This window comes from Antedon mediterranea, chromosome 5 (genome assembly GCF_964355755.1).
Source record: "Antedon mediterranea chromosome 5, ecAntMedi1.1, whole genome shotgun sequence".
Classification (NCBI taxonomy): domain Eukaryota; kingdom Metazoa; phylum Echinodermata; class Crinoidea; order Comatulida; family Antedonidae; genus Antedon; species Antedon mediterranea.
Genome location: NC_092674.1, coordinates 6,191,405 through 6,208,231, shown reverse-complemented (window position 1 = coordinate 6,208,231; position 16,827 = coordinate 6,191,405). Strand labels below are relative to the sequence as shown.

Sequence of the window (16,827 nt, the reverse complement as noted above, 5' to 3'; positions counted from 1 at the left end):
CAGAGTGGCTGTACCATTGTATAAACTGTTGACATGTTAATTGGATAAAAAAGAATGATCGGCATAAACTATCGTCGATTTGTCCAGTTATCGCATTATACCTACATGCATAAATCCAGACCAGTTATGAAATATCATTAAAATTACAAGAAATATTAACACCCAATTATTTTACTGGGCCTTTGGTCCATGAAATACTTTTCTCAGATGACGTTTTATAGTCGCAGTTTCTTAACGATCCTATTCTCATAATGTTACTTTTTTCATAATTAATTCCGAGTCCAGAATATATAGAAAATTCATCCAGTATATCTATAATCGGTTTAATTGAGTTTTGGTGTTTGAGAAAAAACACAGTGTCATCTGCAAATTGGCTAATTCTTATGTCTACATTATGTTAGTCCCCAGTGTATTAGGTAACCATCCATTCAGTCACATAAGATATGTTGCTTTAAATTGCTTTACTTGCTTTATCTATAATGTATCTGATTGGAATATGCTGGCCATGTTGGCCATGCTTCTCTTTAGGATTTGGAAAATATCTTAAAATGTCGTCTAACAAACTTTTTTAGAATATTTTATTTTTAGGTTCTTCACGCGAATGATATAGTTACAGTACATCGCTGATATCTTCTTGAGTACAGTATCTCCTGGGGTATCTCCTCCATAATCATTGTGGTTCCCATATATTATCACCAACATATTGACTTATTCTCGTCATCACTTTCCAACTGTATTTCAAAAGCTGAATTTTGTTTTTATTCTGTAACCTTCAAAACATAGGCTTAGCAAAATCATAATCATAGTAGCTCATAAATTAGCAAAAACCTGTAGCTTATGGCCACCATATTGACAATCAAAATGGTGGCCATTGAGTGAACTTCAAAAAGCTGTATTTAGATTTCTTGACCCTCAAAACATAAACATTGCCACCAAAATCACTTCCATGCACGATGTAGAAGCTGAGGTACGAGGACAAATCTGTAAATTTTATGGCAGCCATTTTGAAAACAAAATGGCGGGCATTAGGTGAACTTTAAGATACTATATTTGAATTCCTTGACCTTCAAAACATATACTTTTCTACCAAAATTACGTTCATATGATGTAGAAGCTGAGATATGAGGAAAAATCTGTAAATTTTATAGCAGCCATTTTGATTTTCAAAATGGCGGCCATTGGGTGAAATTCAAATTAATGCTGTATTTGGATTCCTTGACCGTCAAAACCTACATTTTGCCACCAAAATCATGTCTATACATGATACAGAAGCTGAGATAAGCACAAATCTGTATTTTAAGGCGGCCATTTTGAAAAACAAGATGGCGGTCATTGAGTGAACTTCAAAATGCTGTATTTAGATTCCTTGACCCTCAAAACATACATTTTGCCACCAAAATCATTTCCATGCATGATGTAGAAGAGGAGATATGAGCAAAAACCTGTATTTTACGGCGGCCATTTTGAAAATCCAAAATGGCGGCTTTCCCCAGGCCAGATGAGCTGGAACTTTTTTTTGGTGGATATATAGACCCCATATGACACAAATCAGTTGAGAAACACTTGTTTCTAATTTTTTCCCAGAGAAAGTGTAAAATGGGGATACTACTTGTAGACTTTCTTAGCTAAATATCTGGTTGATTTCATCAAATTGTGTACACACCATAGAGTAATTTGTATCTAGTGCTTATCTATAGATTTATATACAAGTAACAGATACCAAAAAAAGGTTCACCACAGACACTCTTAGAACCTAGTTCCAAGAACATTTACACAAAATAAAATATAACCTTTGACACTTCAGCGTCAATAGGTCCAACATTGGTTTTCCATTAGAATCAACTTTACAACATAATTTCAGTTGTTGCAAAATTTCATTGAATGATAATTTCTATCAGCATCAATTAATTTATGTTGTTTGCTGCCCTCTTTATGCTGATATATTTGCTGCCCTCTATATGATGTTATGTTTGCTGCCCTCTATATGATGTTATGTCTGCTGCCCTCTCAATCTTCTAAGAAGAAGTAATTGCCGCCTTTCTTTTGTTCGGCATCTTTTACAGAGTGTAACTTGTTGATACGAGGTCGGTAGTTGGTTGGGTCACGTCTGAAAGTGATCTCCAACGACTCTAGAAACTGGTTCATTCCGTTAAGTAGAGATTGAGGCCTGCAATTAAAGCAGAAACATTTTTAAATATTCCAATTAACAAGAAATAACTGTACAAGTGATATTATGTTTTGTAGTGGTCTACAATTTGCAGGTTTTGTAAAAAGTGTAACTTACGTATTAGCGGTGGTATCTATGGATGGTTTACCGTCAAACACAATGACACGGTCTGCTAGGTACGTGGCCATGATGAAATCGTGTTCTACCACAAAACCAGTCTTCTTAGCATGCAGGATAAACCTGTAAACATATAGGAATCGTACAATAAAAAATACAAATAAATTTAAAAAATACAAACAATTTCTTTTAAAATAATTGTGCATGTATTATTTCATCATTTTTATAGCGGTTATGTGATTATTTTATTGCTGACCTTTTTATGACCTTTGCAGCGACCAGACGTTGTTCTGAATCCAAGTAGGCGGACGGTTCGTCAATGAGATAAACATCGGCCGGTTTACCAAGACACAAGGTTAATGCCACACGTTGCAATTCACCACCGGACAGATTTTGTACCTACAAAAAATGAGATAAACTGGTTTATGGAGAAATTTACATAGCCTAGAGCCAAAAGCCTACATCCACAAACACAGAATTTCGTGGATTGTGGAGGTGGGCTTCTACTGAAAGACCACCTGTGTGCTGCCTATCACCCGACATGTAAATTATATCTCATTTCACAAAGAGATGTAATGCGTGTATGTTGCACATACAAATAATAAACAGCAAGGAATTACATTTCAGAGGACCCTTGAATATTCACTGGGCTAAACTGGTTTAAATATGGTTGAAATAGTATATATATAATACCGGGCAGTTTAGAATTCATATTCTGTGCCTGTTGTGTTTATATATATTTTACCTTTATCATTTAAAATTTAATTAATTTTCAGCATATCACCAGTCGGTTTTAGAATTTGTTCTGTGCCTGTTGTGTTTATATTTTACCTCAAACATACATATAGTATATATATAGGAATATGTGTTTGTACATTCGCAGAGAAGTTTACGAATGATTTGCATGCATGTCGACCCGACTTCAACTATCCCCTTTCACAACATCTATAGCAAAACTCTGGGGTTTATATACACTGGGACTGTTGATTCCTTGGTTGGTGTAAACTCAGCAATTTGAAAGGGGTACTAGCGTCAACATGGCATTATGGACCACCCTCATAAAATATTGTTGAAATAAAACAAAAGAAAATTAAAGTCCTACCTCTTGATCGAACAAGCTTTCAATCTGTAGGGGGCGCATGACATCCGTTAAGAATTGCGGATGCACGTAAGAATCTCGTATCTTCTTGTGCAATAACTGTTGTACCGTATCCGTCGACTTTGGGCTGATTTTCTGCGGTTTGTAGCTGATGTTTAACTGAGGTATAGTCACTAATAATAATATAAATTTACCATCTTTATTCGAATAAACACCCTTGTATTGTGTTAAATGGTTGTCATGTAGGCATTGATAGGAGGGGGCATTTACTTTTAGTGTAAAATGGAAACATATACATAAAATTAAAACAATTAAAAATAAAACGTGGTGTAAATTGTAGATCACCTTTGTGATCACTCAAAAAAATTGTTTATTCTTTTTATTATGGCCAAGGATTACCAATAGTAAATTCATCACTGTCCTATCAGATAAGTGGTAATAGGGGCTATTTTGTGAACCAGTTAACCCTCTACTCGCCTCGAATGATGAATTGGGTTCTTTAAAGTGCACACAGCTTATAACTGTGTACATTGTATCTACGGTTTATAGTCCTTATCCGAGAAGACTTGTTCCATCACAACAATGGAGCGAGTCAGGCTTGAACTCTTGCCAATATTGTTGGCTGTTTAGGTATTAGTCCAGATCCCTATGTATTTTCGTGTGCAGATCATGGGGAAAGTGTAAACATTGTGTTTTATGAATATTTGAATCATGCTGGTTATAAAAACCCATGTTGTCAAATTTCTAAAATTCATCTTTGACCTCTGACCTCAATTTGAATGTTTTGACCCATTGTAAACAAAATGATCATATCTTTGCAACGCTTAGATTAAATGAAATAATTTTAGTGTCAAATTATTTGGGAGATGCATATTAATATTCGTTCTAATGGAAAAGTTTGTCCAAAAATGGCTGGAAGTATGATTTTTGGCATATTTGACCTTTGACCTACATATCATATAACTCCGCAACTAATAGTTGGACAAACTTTAAATAGGGCTCAAATTAATCTGAAGGTATATGTTTCTATTCAGTCTAATAAGAACTTTTACAAGAAAATGACCCGAAATATTTTTATTGACCTTTGACCTGTACTGGTAGTACATATTTCTATAATCTCAAAAACTATTGGCCGTAAAATGGTTGTTTTTGTGAAATGGTTCGAACAATTTACATTTATATGTTTTATAATAACAACATTTTATAGAAATGTAAAAGAATTTATTTATGATCACTAACTTTGTAATTTATTAACATCACTAGCATTTGTTATAATATTAAAATGTGTCATATTTGCTGATTTTACGCACTTCACATGAATTTATCAGAAAATATGTGTATTTAATATAATGTTTTTTTTTATATAAAGACAATTTAATTATCTATCAAATAAGACTATTTTCAAATTATTATGGCTAAAACTTAATTAGATACAGGCAAAAAAGTGTATTTTTACTTATGTGAACAGCGCCCTCAATCTTCATTTTTTTCCCAAAAAATTCCACATTTTTTATGTGGTTTCATAAACTATAGCTGGTTGTAACTTTTTAAAAGATTTGTTGTCAGTGACGTGTAACTTACATACACCTTCTACCATATACTAAGTAAGTTTCTGAGATAAAATGAAAACAATATTTTTATAGCTTGATATTTTTCCTGAGGTTATTACATGGTGCATGCTAAAAATATTTTGATTTTGTGCTAAAAATCCATCTTTTTGGTCCAGTACAAACAATCTTGCACAGCCATTCTTACACAAACAGCATATTTTATTGGAAAGATAATCATAATATCTATCCAATAAAATATGAATTTTTTGTATTAATATCTGCTAGATAGCTTTTATTAAACCAAAAAGATGGACTTTTAGCTGAAAATTAAAAATAGTTTTTTGTGTGTATCATGTAATAACCTCAACAAAAATATCAAGCTATCGGAATATTTTTCTAAATTTTTTCAGAAACTGACCTAGTACGTTATAAAAGAGGTATGTAAATTACAGGTTACTGTAAAAAGTCTTTAAAACAAAGTTATAACCTGTTTAGTTCAGGAAAACACATAAAAATGTGGTATTTTTTGGGAAAAAATGAAGATTGAGGGCGCTGTTCACACAAGTAAAAATACACTTTTTTGCCTGTATCTAATTAAGTTTTAGCCATAATAATTTGAAAATAGTATTATTTGATAGACAATTAAATTTTCTTTATATTAAAAAAAAAATAAACTTTATATTAAATACACATAATTCTGATAAATTCATGTGAAGTGCTTAAAATCAGCAAATATAACACATTTTAATATTATAACAAATGCTAGTGATGTTAATAAATTATATTAGTGATCATAAATAGAATTCTTTTACATTTCTATAAAATGTTGTTATTATACAACATATAAATGTAAATTGTTCGAACCATTTCACAAAAACAACCATTTTACGGCCAATAGTTTTTGAGATTATAGAAATATGTACTACCAGTACAGGTCAAAGGTCAATAAAAATATTTCGGGTCATTTTCTTGTAAAAGTTCTTATTAGACTGAATAGAAACATATACCTTCAGATTAATTTGAGTCCTATTTAAAGTTTGTCCAACTATTAGTTACGGAGTTATATGATATGTAGGTCAAAGGTCAAATATGCCAAAAATCATACTTCCAGCCATTTTTGGACAAACTTTTCCATTAGAACGAATATTAATATGCATCTCCCAAATAATTTGACACTAAAATTATTTCATTTAATCTTAGCGTTGCAAAGATATGATCATTTTGTTTTCAGTGGGTCAAAACATTCAAATTGAGGTCAGAGGTCAAAGATGAATTTTAGAAATTTGACAACATGGGTTTTTATAACCAGCATGATTCAAATATTCATAAAACACAATGTTTACACTTTCCCCATGATCTGCACACGAAGGCACTTTTTTTGACATAGGGATCTGGACTATATGGTAAATGGTGCCTCTGCTTTAACCACTCGGCCAACTGACTCGCTTTAAGAATAACTGGGCTTCGTTTATACTGTAATAAGTGCTCCGTAAAACATGCTAGTAAAAACAAGACCTCTGTAGAGGTTGTGGTTGTTCGTTTACCTGATTCATCATCTGGTTTCAGATGGCCAGCCATCATTCTAATGAACGTCGTTTTACCGGTTCCATTTTCACCGAGTAACACCACGATCTCGGAATCGGTAAATTCACCTTGTTGAACAGTCAAATTAAATGAGCCTATAAAACAATATATTATTATTTACATAGTTATTACTACAGTATAGTTATATATAATTTAAAGCGTTATATATATTATTTAAAGTAGGGGGTTATTGCGTACTAGTATTCACACAGCTACTGTTACACACAGACACTTATCGAAACTCATCAAGAGGGCCCCTTGATTGTCAGAATACGCTGTTTAGGGTCACCCTCTACAAATAAGGTGAAAAAAAAAATGTAAACAAAATGATAAATAAATAAAAATATATATTATTTATATTTATTAGATATCTTTGATATCAAATTTCTTTATTTAACCTACCGAGTGATTTTTTCATATTTGGGTACTTGTATCGACTCATCCTCTTAATTTCTTCCTCTTCCGCGTTCTCGGAGACTTTGAATGTGAGAGAAACTTCACGAAATCTCAGATTCTCGGTGGGAACATAACCGTCCAAGAAAATGTTGATACCTTGAAAATTAGAAATTTATTTTAAAGTTTGGATAAAGTCTGCTTACAGACAATTTTAATCCAGTTTGGTTCTGGTGGTAGACACATCTAGCTCATGCTCACTTAGTACACTAGTACATCTTTTGAGATGAGTAGGGGGTTACCCCGGTGTACTAGTACATCACAGCCACTGATCATAACAGCCCAGTATAAATAAAATATTTCCATTCTATGTGTTTTCTTTATGTTCTCTCTCAAAAACTATTTCTTTATATAGTTGCTAAATTTATGTAAAATGCCAGGCAATGAATGAAAAAAATTAAACGTTTAAAACATTGTTGGCAGAAATTTGTTTCAAAATTATAAAGTCAAATTGTTTAATTTACTAGATTTGTTGTTTATATTAAGTAATTAAGTTAAGTAAAATAAAAAAACTTACCTTCTCTGACACTAAAGGGCATAGTGACAACACCATAGGCACCAGGTACGCCATACAAACAGCAGATAAAGTCAGACAAGTAATCTAACACACTCAAATCGTGCTCTACTACAATTACATATCTAGCAACAATAAAAAAAAAGTTTTCATTATAATAGCAGAAACAACTTACTGTAAGATAAAAATAAATTGTATGTTTTTTGTTGGTGTTAATGAAACAAAGCTTTGTCTACACTATCAAACTTTATGTGACAACAAAAAATGTGATGTGCCCATATATGGACATGATGATGTCCTATCACTACCATATTTGGGCACATCACCCTTTTTTTTTGTCAAACTAGTTTGATAGTATAGACAGAGCTTTAGAGCAGCTATTCTGTTTGAGACATGCATTGCTGAATAAATATCATTATTAGTTCCTTGTATTACTGCCAAAGTAATTAAAATTTTAAGGGACTTGGTTTACTTACTTGTTAGAATCAACCAATGATCGTATCGCGAGGGCAGCCTTTAAACGTTGCTTTACATCCAGGTAACTTGAAGGTTCATCAAACATATATCTGTCAACAAAAATAATTATTTTTTATTAACTAATAATTGGTAAATAAAAAAAAAACATTATAGAACATAACTTTCTACATTTTGATTACACCTAAAAATATGTATTTTCAGAATAAAAAAACAAATTTTTTGAGACATACAATTTACTTATTTCCTTAAAGATATATTGTCCACGTGAAAAAATAATTAACATTTTTAATGTCATATAGTTGTAATGACAATAGAAAAAAAAATTTGATCACCAAAAAAATTATTTAGCTAAAAAAGCTGTAATTTAAAGCAAAAAAAAAACATTTAATTGTCTGTCAGACAATGGGTTGTTGGTTAAATTTAATTGTTTATTTTGTCTTTTAACAAGTGAAATCATTATTTTTGTTCGTTTTTTCCCAATAGGAATTGAATAACTTCATTAAAACTGCAAAAAGGTCTAATTTTATCAATTTTTATTTTTCTGAATTTTGAGGGTACATCTTTAAAATTATAACCTACTTTACACCATCTATGTAATTCTTTACGTTAAACCATTCATGAATACGTACGTGTACGACGTTTCGACTTGTTTTCAAGTCTTCATTTGGCAATGACTAGATGTTAGTCGTTGCTAGGAGTACTGTAGCCTTGCTAGTTGTAGAGCAGCGCTTTCTATTCGCAACACTTTTCAGAGAACTACTTTACACTAGACTCTATTATTTCCACGATTTAATGTGAACCTGTATATTCCAGATATTTAAGCATAACTACTATGTATTTAGCATATATTTTACATATAGATAGACTTACACATCAGCCGCTTGTATACACACGACAGCACATGCAAATCGCTGCAGCTCTCCTCCTGAGAGATCGCCTACTTTTCGATCTGTAAGTTTGGTTAAATCTGAACGCAAAATTGAATAAATAATGTCAAATTGATGTGAAATATTTAGGCACATCACCGGCACATTTGGGAACATCACACTTTTTTTGTCAAACTAGTTTGATAGTGTAGGCAGAGTTTAAGGACAATATATCTAAATAATATTATTATTTAGATATTATTACAGTATTATTGTCCCTTGAAACACAAAAAAATGAAGGTCAAAATATTCTAAATTGGTGGCCATATCAAAATAATATTAAAGTTATTCACTTTAAGTCGAAAATTCGAGCCAAAAACAACAAGTTTACGTAATTAACAGGTAAATTAGTTTGATTACATTTCATCTGGAAAATCGTCACGAGCAAAAGTAAACAAAGATTTCAAACCATTAGTACGCATTATGCATATGCTAAATTAGGATTGTATACAACTCGTCACGGTTAAGAAGGTATTTTCACACAGATCATGAGGAAGTTTTATGATTATGCATACAGAGTAGCCAAACAAGCGCGTTTCATTATGGGATATGTTTTGATTGAAACTTTGATTGGAAGTCAAAGTTATTTTTTTAACCAAAAAACGTCTGTATTTCAGTTAAATTATTTTTGTTTTGAAAAATTTTTGGTGATAGTTAATAACTATTATGATACTTCAAAATGACCCACATTTTTTCGAAATCTTTTAATTTTTATTTTTTTGGAATTAGTCAAAGGGACAATACATCTTTAATAATATTTGTTAATGTATAGCGCTTATTGCACAATGCTTCTAAGCGCTGTTCATATTATTACCCTGGTCAATTCTGGATCAAACACGCATGGAAATATACTCCCATAATGCAGCTAGTAACCAGCGCAAAGTTGTGTTTTGACATCAAGCAGGTTGTAGTTCAGTGGGGATGCAAATAATGTTTAATAATGTAAGATTTCAAATGTTATTTTTTGCAATTAAAATGTAAAGATGTTGACATACCAAGCTGTTCACATACATGTACTTGTGTGTTGGTGTCATCCTTCTTATCTAATATTGACTTTACACTTCCCTTTAAAAAATAATCAAAAAGAACAAATGATATAAAGCACAATTTTAACCAACAATCTTATTATAACATAAACATCTCTACTTAAGTGATGGATTGGAAAGTTTTTATTTTTAATTAATTAAAAAAATTAATTTTAAATTATTTCTATATTATTAATATTATTATGTTTGTACTCGGAATAAGTTGTAACTTAGTATGGGACCAGTAAAATAGCATGTGGGCTAGGAAAAACAATAGCCACTGGGCTAGTAAAAACAATAGCCACTGGGCTAGTAAAAACAATAGCCACTGGGCTAGTCAAAACAATAGCCACTGGGCTAGTCAAAACAATAGCCACTGGGCTAGTAAAAACAATAGCCACTGGGCTAGTAAAAACAATAGCCAGTGGGCTAGTAAAAATGATAGCCAGTGGGCCAGTAAAAACAATAGCCAGTGGGCTAGGAAAAACAATAGCTAGTGGACTAGTAAAAACAAAAGCCAGTAGGTTAGTAAAAACAATAGCCAGTGGGCTAGTAAAAAACAATAGCCAGTGGGCCAGTAAACACAATAGTCAGTGGGCTAGTACAAACAATAGCCACTACTACAGTCCTTTTAGTACATCATATTCCTATTTATATACAATAGATTTCTTTCTTTTTATTTACCGTGACAGCCTTTGGAATCTGGTCCACATATTGCGGCTTGATAATTGCTTTCAGATCGTCTTCAAGAATCTTTGTGAAGTAGTTCTGTAACTCAGACCCTCGAAAATATTTAAGGATTTCTGTCCAATCAGGTGGTAGCTGAAACGAATAAAGCAACTTCATAAATGCTTAATGCAGTGACATAAAAAAAGGAAAACCCAAAATAAAATCTATGTCCAGCTCACAGAAAATGAATATCACAAACTAATTATCAGTAGAACCCCTCCTTTGGGAACAATATATGTTTTAACACTATTCCAGGAAAATGGTATTTCTTAACAATGCGCCTCCCCTGTTTAAATATTGTATTTATACTGGACGACCTCTTCAGTCAAAGAGTGGTCTCCCAGAGGGGCCAGTTATGATCAGTGACTGATGTACTATTACACTGGGGTAACCCCCTACTTGTCTCGAAAGATGTACTAGGTTCTTTAAAGTGCACATGAGCCAGATGTGTACACTGGACCTACTTATCCGAGAAGACTTGTTCTACCACCAAAACCATGGAGCGAGTGAGCCCTTGCCGATGTTATGGCCAAGTAATTACGGTTTCACGGTCTTAACCGCTTGGCCACTCACTGCAATCCTATCATGATCTATTCATCATTCATTAAATTGTTTACTCTTTCTATTTGTTGCATGAATAAAGACATTGATTTGAAATTGTGTAGGGTCTCAAAGGTGTCTCTGTAATAGAGGTTCTATAGTAATATTATATTGATTTGAAATTGTGTAGGGTCTCAAAGGTGTCCCTATAATAGGGGTTCTATAGTATTATATTTCAAAAGACAGAAGTAAAAGTAACGCTATGTCTTACGTCGTATTGGCCAAGGTTTGGTTTCACTTTGCCAGCTAAAATTTTAAGTGCTGTTGATTTTCCAATCCCGTTTGTTCCAACAAGTCCAAGAACTTCTCCTGCTCTGGGAATGGGAAGCCTAGCGAGAAAAGAGTTTATAAAGTTCAAATTATTTATAAGCAACAAAAAGTAACTAGCAACAGAAAGATTCAACTGCATATACCCTAGGCCTAGCTAGACTGAAGAGCCTAGGCTATAAAGGCAGCGATACCATTATGAAACTTTTCCAGGCAACTGAAACTGATCTAGGCTAATTCTGTTTTTTCCAACGAATCCACATCTTGTAGAGTTGTTTTCATTCATTAATCAAAATCATATGAACGATTTAAATCTAATTTAAATGTTTGTTGGTCTACATTAGAATGTATATCTCCAAAAATTCCATCTTGACAATGAATATTTATAGTTGTTATACATTTAAAATTAAGTGGCGCCGTTGGATTTCAGAATCTTAAAATAATTTTTTTCCCTATCAGAAAAGAATTTTTTCGTACGTAAAAAATAGAGAAAAAAAATTACTATTTAATGATCATTAAATAGTGCGTACTATTGCACACCATGTGACCCACAATCAATGACAGGAATTTTATTTAGGTGTTATATAATAAAGAATAACGATAAACCTGTGTAGCTTGAATGAGTTAGCATTATATCTGTGTGTCGTGTCCTTAGCCAGGTTACTTGGAAGATTTATAATTGCAATCGCCTCAAATGGACATTTCTGAAAAAAAAACCCCCAAGCACAATGATGTTACGGTCGTAAAAGTAAAATCTTGTACATCTTTTGCATGCACACATTAACAGTTATTTTATTCTTGAAGTTGAACTTTAACATTGTTAAGATTTTTTTAATCTAATGTTTAGCATCTGTAATCTTGTAACTGAGGTAAACGTAATTCCTATTCAAGGGGTGCACCCTATTAAGAGGGCAATTTGTTTGGTCCTGTAGGTGTTCTTAATAGGCAATCTACATGCCTTGTCTTTTAAGGCGAGCGAGTGCGATCACTCGCCTAACACACTCCTAAACTGCCCTTGAGGAGTGCGATTTACAACACGCTTAAATTTGGTAAACTTCTACACACCAAAATACAAACAGCACACCTGAATGTATTGAGGAGTGTCATTTGTAGCACACCTATAATTTTCAAAAGACAAGGTCTGAATCTACTGTATCCAGATTGGACACATGTTGTGCTCAAAATTTGTTTAAAAAAGGAAAATTCTCTGTAATACCTTTGAACAAATGCCACAACCAATGCAAAGCTCTTCCGAGATGATGGCTATCTTATCTGTTGGCACTACTTCAATGCATAGTTTACCCATTCTAACCACCGGACAAGACTTTTTACATTCTTGCCGACATCTTTTTGGTTTACATTTGTCATTGCTGACAATAGCAATTCTCGTCAGTTTGGTCTCCTCTTCGGACGCGTTATTTGGTCTTACTCTCGGCATGATGATGATGACCTAATTATCTCCTGTGAAATTAAGGTACTTTAATAATTAAAAACACATATCAAATATTGTATTAAAAATAAAAAACAATATACAGTAATTTGAAATAGGCAATTGTAGCTCAACATATTAGATAAAACCTGTAGTGATACAAGTACAATTTTAACCATTGTTCAAATTTGTTTAATTAAATACTGTAGTTCCAATTCTATGCCTACATGACATAAGTATAAAATAGTCTCCTCCTACTAGTCTAGGCCTAACTAATAAATAAAACTAGGGGGCCTAATAAATTTAATAATTAATTTTTAGAAATTCAATGTTATTTTTTAAGTAGTTAAATTGTAAGCCAGACTAGGCATAGGCTAGCCCAGATCACTTTGATATAAAGAAGACTAGAGTAGTTAGGGCTACCAAACTTGCTTCTAGGCCTAGTAGGGTAGTCGGACTAAAAGGAGCTGGGTCAACAAGGGGTAGCCTAGGCCTATAACAGAGAGGCCATCAAGCTAGGCCGCGGCTAGCCTACATACAGAAAGTGAAACAATATGTTCGTGAACATTGAATAAATACAAACGTTTATCACTGTCAAACAATATCATTGAACAAATTATGCTGACCACGGATTATCCGACTAACAACTAACGCAAAAGCGATTCCAATTTAAAAAGTTATTTCACAACAAAATGTAATATTTAATTGACTTACAATGCTCGATCCCTGACAGGATGGAGATCTTCCACCATCAAAAAGACACGTGTAAATACCGCCCCCTATATTGTCTTTTCTCTCATAACTTGACTTTATAAGTAGGTACTGGATAATGTGCCAGTATAATTATGTAAATATATATGTTTTAAATCTGTTTAAAAAGTTCTAATTCTCTACGCATAGACCACAATACATTGATTGACACACAGTACAAACAGTTCAACACAGTATTATAGTGCTGTGGAAATTGAATGACAGTTTATTTCAAATAATTGTGACTGCATTTATAGAATTGAGCAATATAATGAGTTTTAAACAATTCTTTGATCCTAAGTGTCATATAGATTAGATATAATTATTATTACTTTGATGTCATTTGGCAGTGAGAAACATATGTGCGCTACGACACAATAATACACAGTCAATAACAATATATACTGTGACCAAAAAACAATACAATACGTGAAGTTATAAAAAAAAAAAAAAGCAAATTAACAAAGGCAAATAAACACATTTTAAATACTAAATACAATTTAAAAATGATCTACCATTAATTTTACTTCAGTACAATTTTTAACAATCTATTAATCAATATTACATTGAATACAGTAAATTTAGTTATTATTCTATGTAGTTCTATGCTTCGGTGTAGGCCTACAGTATAATTATGGATAGAGCATACAGAAACAGGAATAGCCCAATTCACTGTTAAGTCGGTTTGTAAAACATCACATGAAATTAAATACATATTTAAAATGTATTGTTGTACAGAAAAAAATAATTACTAAGCCTTTGATACATTTGTTTTAAAAATCTGAAAAGTAATATTTAAAATTGTCTGTAAAACCTAGAACCTGGTAAAAGCTGGTAAAATGTGGAGTGTTTTTCTCATCTCCATAATCTATCTGCTCACGATGCTGAACTTCACGGCTTACAGATGTTTTTCTCATCTCCATAATCTATCTGCTCACGATGCTGAACTTCACGGCTTACAGAGAATTCAAACAAAATAAAAATACATTTTTTAACAAAAGTAAGGAAAATGTTTCTGATTTGATAATTAAAAAAAAATAAGATAAACTTCTACATACACAGTACAATAGACACAATGTATATCGGAAGTTGCATGTATGAAATGTAGTTTCTCGTACTTATATTTTTTCTACAGAGGTGCATTACGAAACAACAAATATATCTTCTGATTCAACCATACATTTAACAAAACTGACAATTTCTTTTTAAAAACAAAATACAAGTTATTCCATACAATTTCCCTGTTTTTTTTACTTATTTAACCCATATTTTCAATATATTTAAATTTTATACATAGATATTTATACAGTGTAAGCCAATGTTTAACATAGCATAGGTATAAATATTTGCATATGCAAATTCTAAGAAACACCTTCATACATATCATGTATATTTTATATAAATATAATAAAAATGTTTTTGTGCAAGACTTAAAAAAACAGGGTGCACTATACATCTTTCTTAAACACACTTGATACAGGAACACAATATTTAAATTCTTTTGGACACTGACAAACAAATACTGTTTTGATTCTTTGGACTACAATACTACAAAAATAAATCTTTTTCTTATTTTCATTACCAAAATATTGTTTTTTGCATTTTTTTTTCATTTCACTTACACAAAACTATGTTACTTCACTTAAACTACACTCTGAAGAATATACAATTTTTTTACTCAATTTTCTCAATATTCCAAGGACGACACACAGCAGTCCATAACAAATATATGCGTAAGAATTTCCTCTTTAAAGTTCCACACTTATTTAACACCACATTGCTTTTGATAATGCCTTACAAAATAAATCATCACCTTTGCTTTACAATAAGGACAAACATTTTTCTAAACATAACATTTCTTTCATACAAAATTAATTTACATATTTATTTTAAACATATATTTTAATTTCCATGTTGTCTATATTTTGACAATAGATTGTATTGTGATACAAAGAAATAGTTTATACAATAAACGTTAAAATATGAATGCAGTTCTATGCCATAAGATATTTGCTATAGATACATTTTATTTATATACTAATTTGCGTTATTAGATCGTTTATGTCCTGATGAACGGAACATCCAGAATGCGAAGAAGAAAGGTATTTGATCTAATGGAAAACCTTGACAGGTAACACTAGGCAACCATTAACATATCACATTTTATAAGATACTTGTAAGATAATTTCGTGGGGTTTGTTCCCCAATCAGTATCACAATGTATTACATCAACTTCACTTTAAAACACACACCTCTCAAACATTACTCAATGTAAAACATAATAATAATGAGAATAATCTTATCAGAATAATCCTAAAGCTCTGTCTACACTATAAAACTAGTTTGGGTATGTGCCAATATAACCAATTATGCTATGTTTTAAAAAGATATCTCTTATAACCATATTGTACATACATGCTATAAACACATTTTTTAAATATTTAATCTTTGTATATCTTTGTCATGGAATGAAATAATTAATAAAAGTGGGCTAAACCTACGAAAGAGAAAAAAAAATAAAACTAGTTTGACAAAAAAGTGTAATGTGCCCAAATATGGTAGTGATATGACATCATCATGTCCATATATGGGCACATCACATTTTGTTGTCACATACAGTTTGATAGTGTAGACAGAGGTTAATCAAATAAGTATAACATCCACATTTTCTTTCACGCACAGATCACACAATTCAGTTACAGAATATTTATGAATTTCTATCAATGTAATTATCTTTTGGTTTTAATCAACTCAATTATTTGATTTGAAAGCACATACTTATATTTGAAACGCATTTCAGAAATAAACAGACCTAACCATGTTAATAAATCTATGAAATATAAGAACACAAATCTAAAAACTTGTGAAAAAATAACTTCATTCAATTTTCAAAAATATAAATTGGTCTATTGATTGCACTATGGTTAATTGAATTGATTTAAGATTTTTGGTAAAAATATAACCTTTGAACAATCAACTAACAAACTATTTGGAGATCAAATTTAGCAAATCTTTTGTTATCAGATCAAAAACATTGCCATCTAATTTTTTATTAGTGAAAAGTATTATTTTTTTAAGTAAAATAATTGAACTTAATTGAATATTTCAGAGATTTAAAATGTCATTGAAAAGTTATATAA

General features: G+C 31.7%; 1 protein-coding gene across 2 annotated transcripts; it reads right to left on the bottom strand.

Annotated features, from left to right (window-relative positions):
* Positions 1 to 1,613: 1,613 nt before the first annotated feature.
* Positions 1,614 to 13,686, bottom strand: LOC140050345 (ATP-binding cassette sub-family E member 1-like). Of its 2 annotated transcripts, none has more exons than XM_072095495.1 (15): positions 13,652 to 13,686; positions 12,725 to 12,969; positions 12,115 to 12,212; positions 11,453 to 11,570; positions 10,597 to 10,734; positions 9,883 to 9,952; positions 8,832 to 8,928; positions 7,961 to 8,050; positions 7,488 to 7,609; positions 6,920 to 7,069; positions 6,478 to 6,612; positions 3,387 to 3,556; positions 2,541 to 2,683; positions 2,285 to 2,407; positions 1,614 to 2,167 (listed from the first exon to the last, which is right to left on the bottom strand). In XM_072095495.1, exons 2-15 carry the CDS (start codon positions 12,944 to 12,946, stop codon positions 2,008 to 2,010), a joined length of 1,836 nt encoding a protein of 611 aa, XP_071951596.1. In that variant the 5' UTR covers positions 12,947 to 12,969; positions 13,652 to 13,686; the 3' UTR covers positions 1,614 to 2,007. The 2 variants fall into 2 exon arrangements, with proteins under 2 accessions (XP_071951596.1, XP_071951597.1); XM_072095496.1 differs by lacking the exon at positions 13,652 to 13,686 and adding an exon at positions 13,521 to 13,616.
* Between the last annotated feature and the right edge of the window lie 3,141 nt (positions 13,687 to 16,827).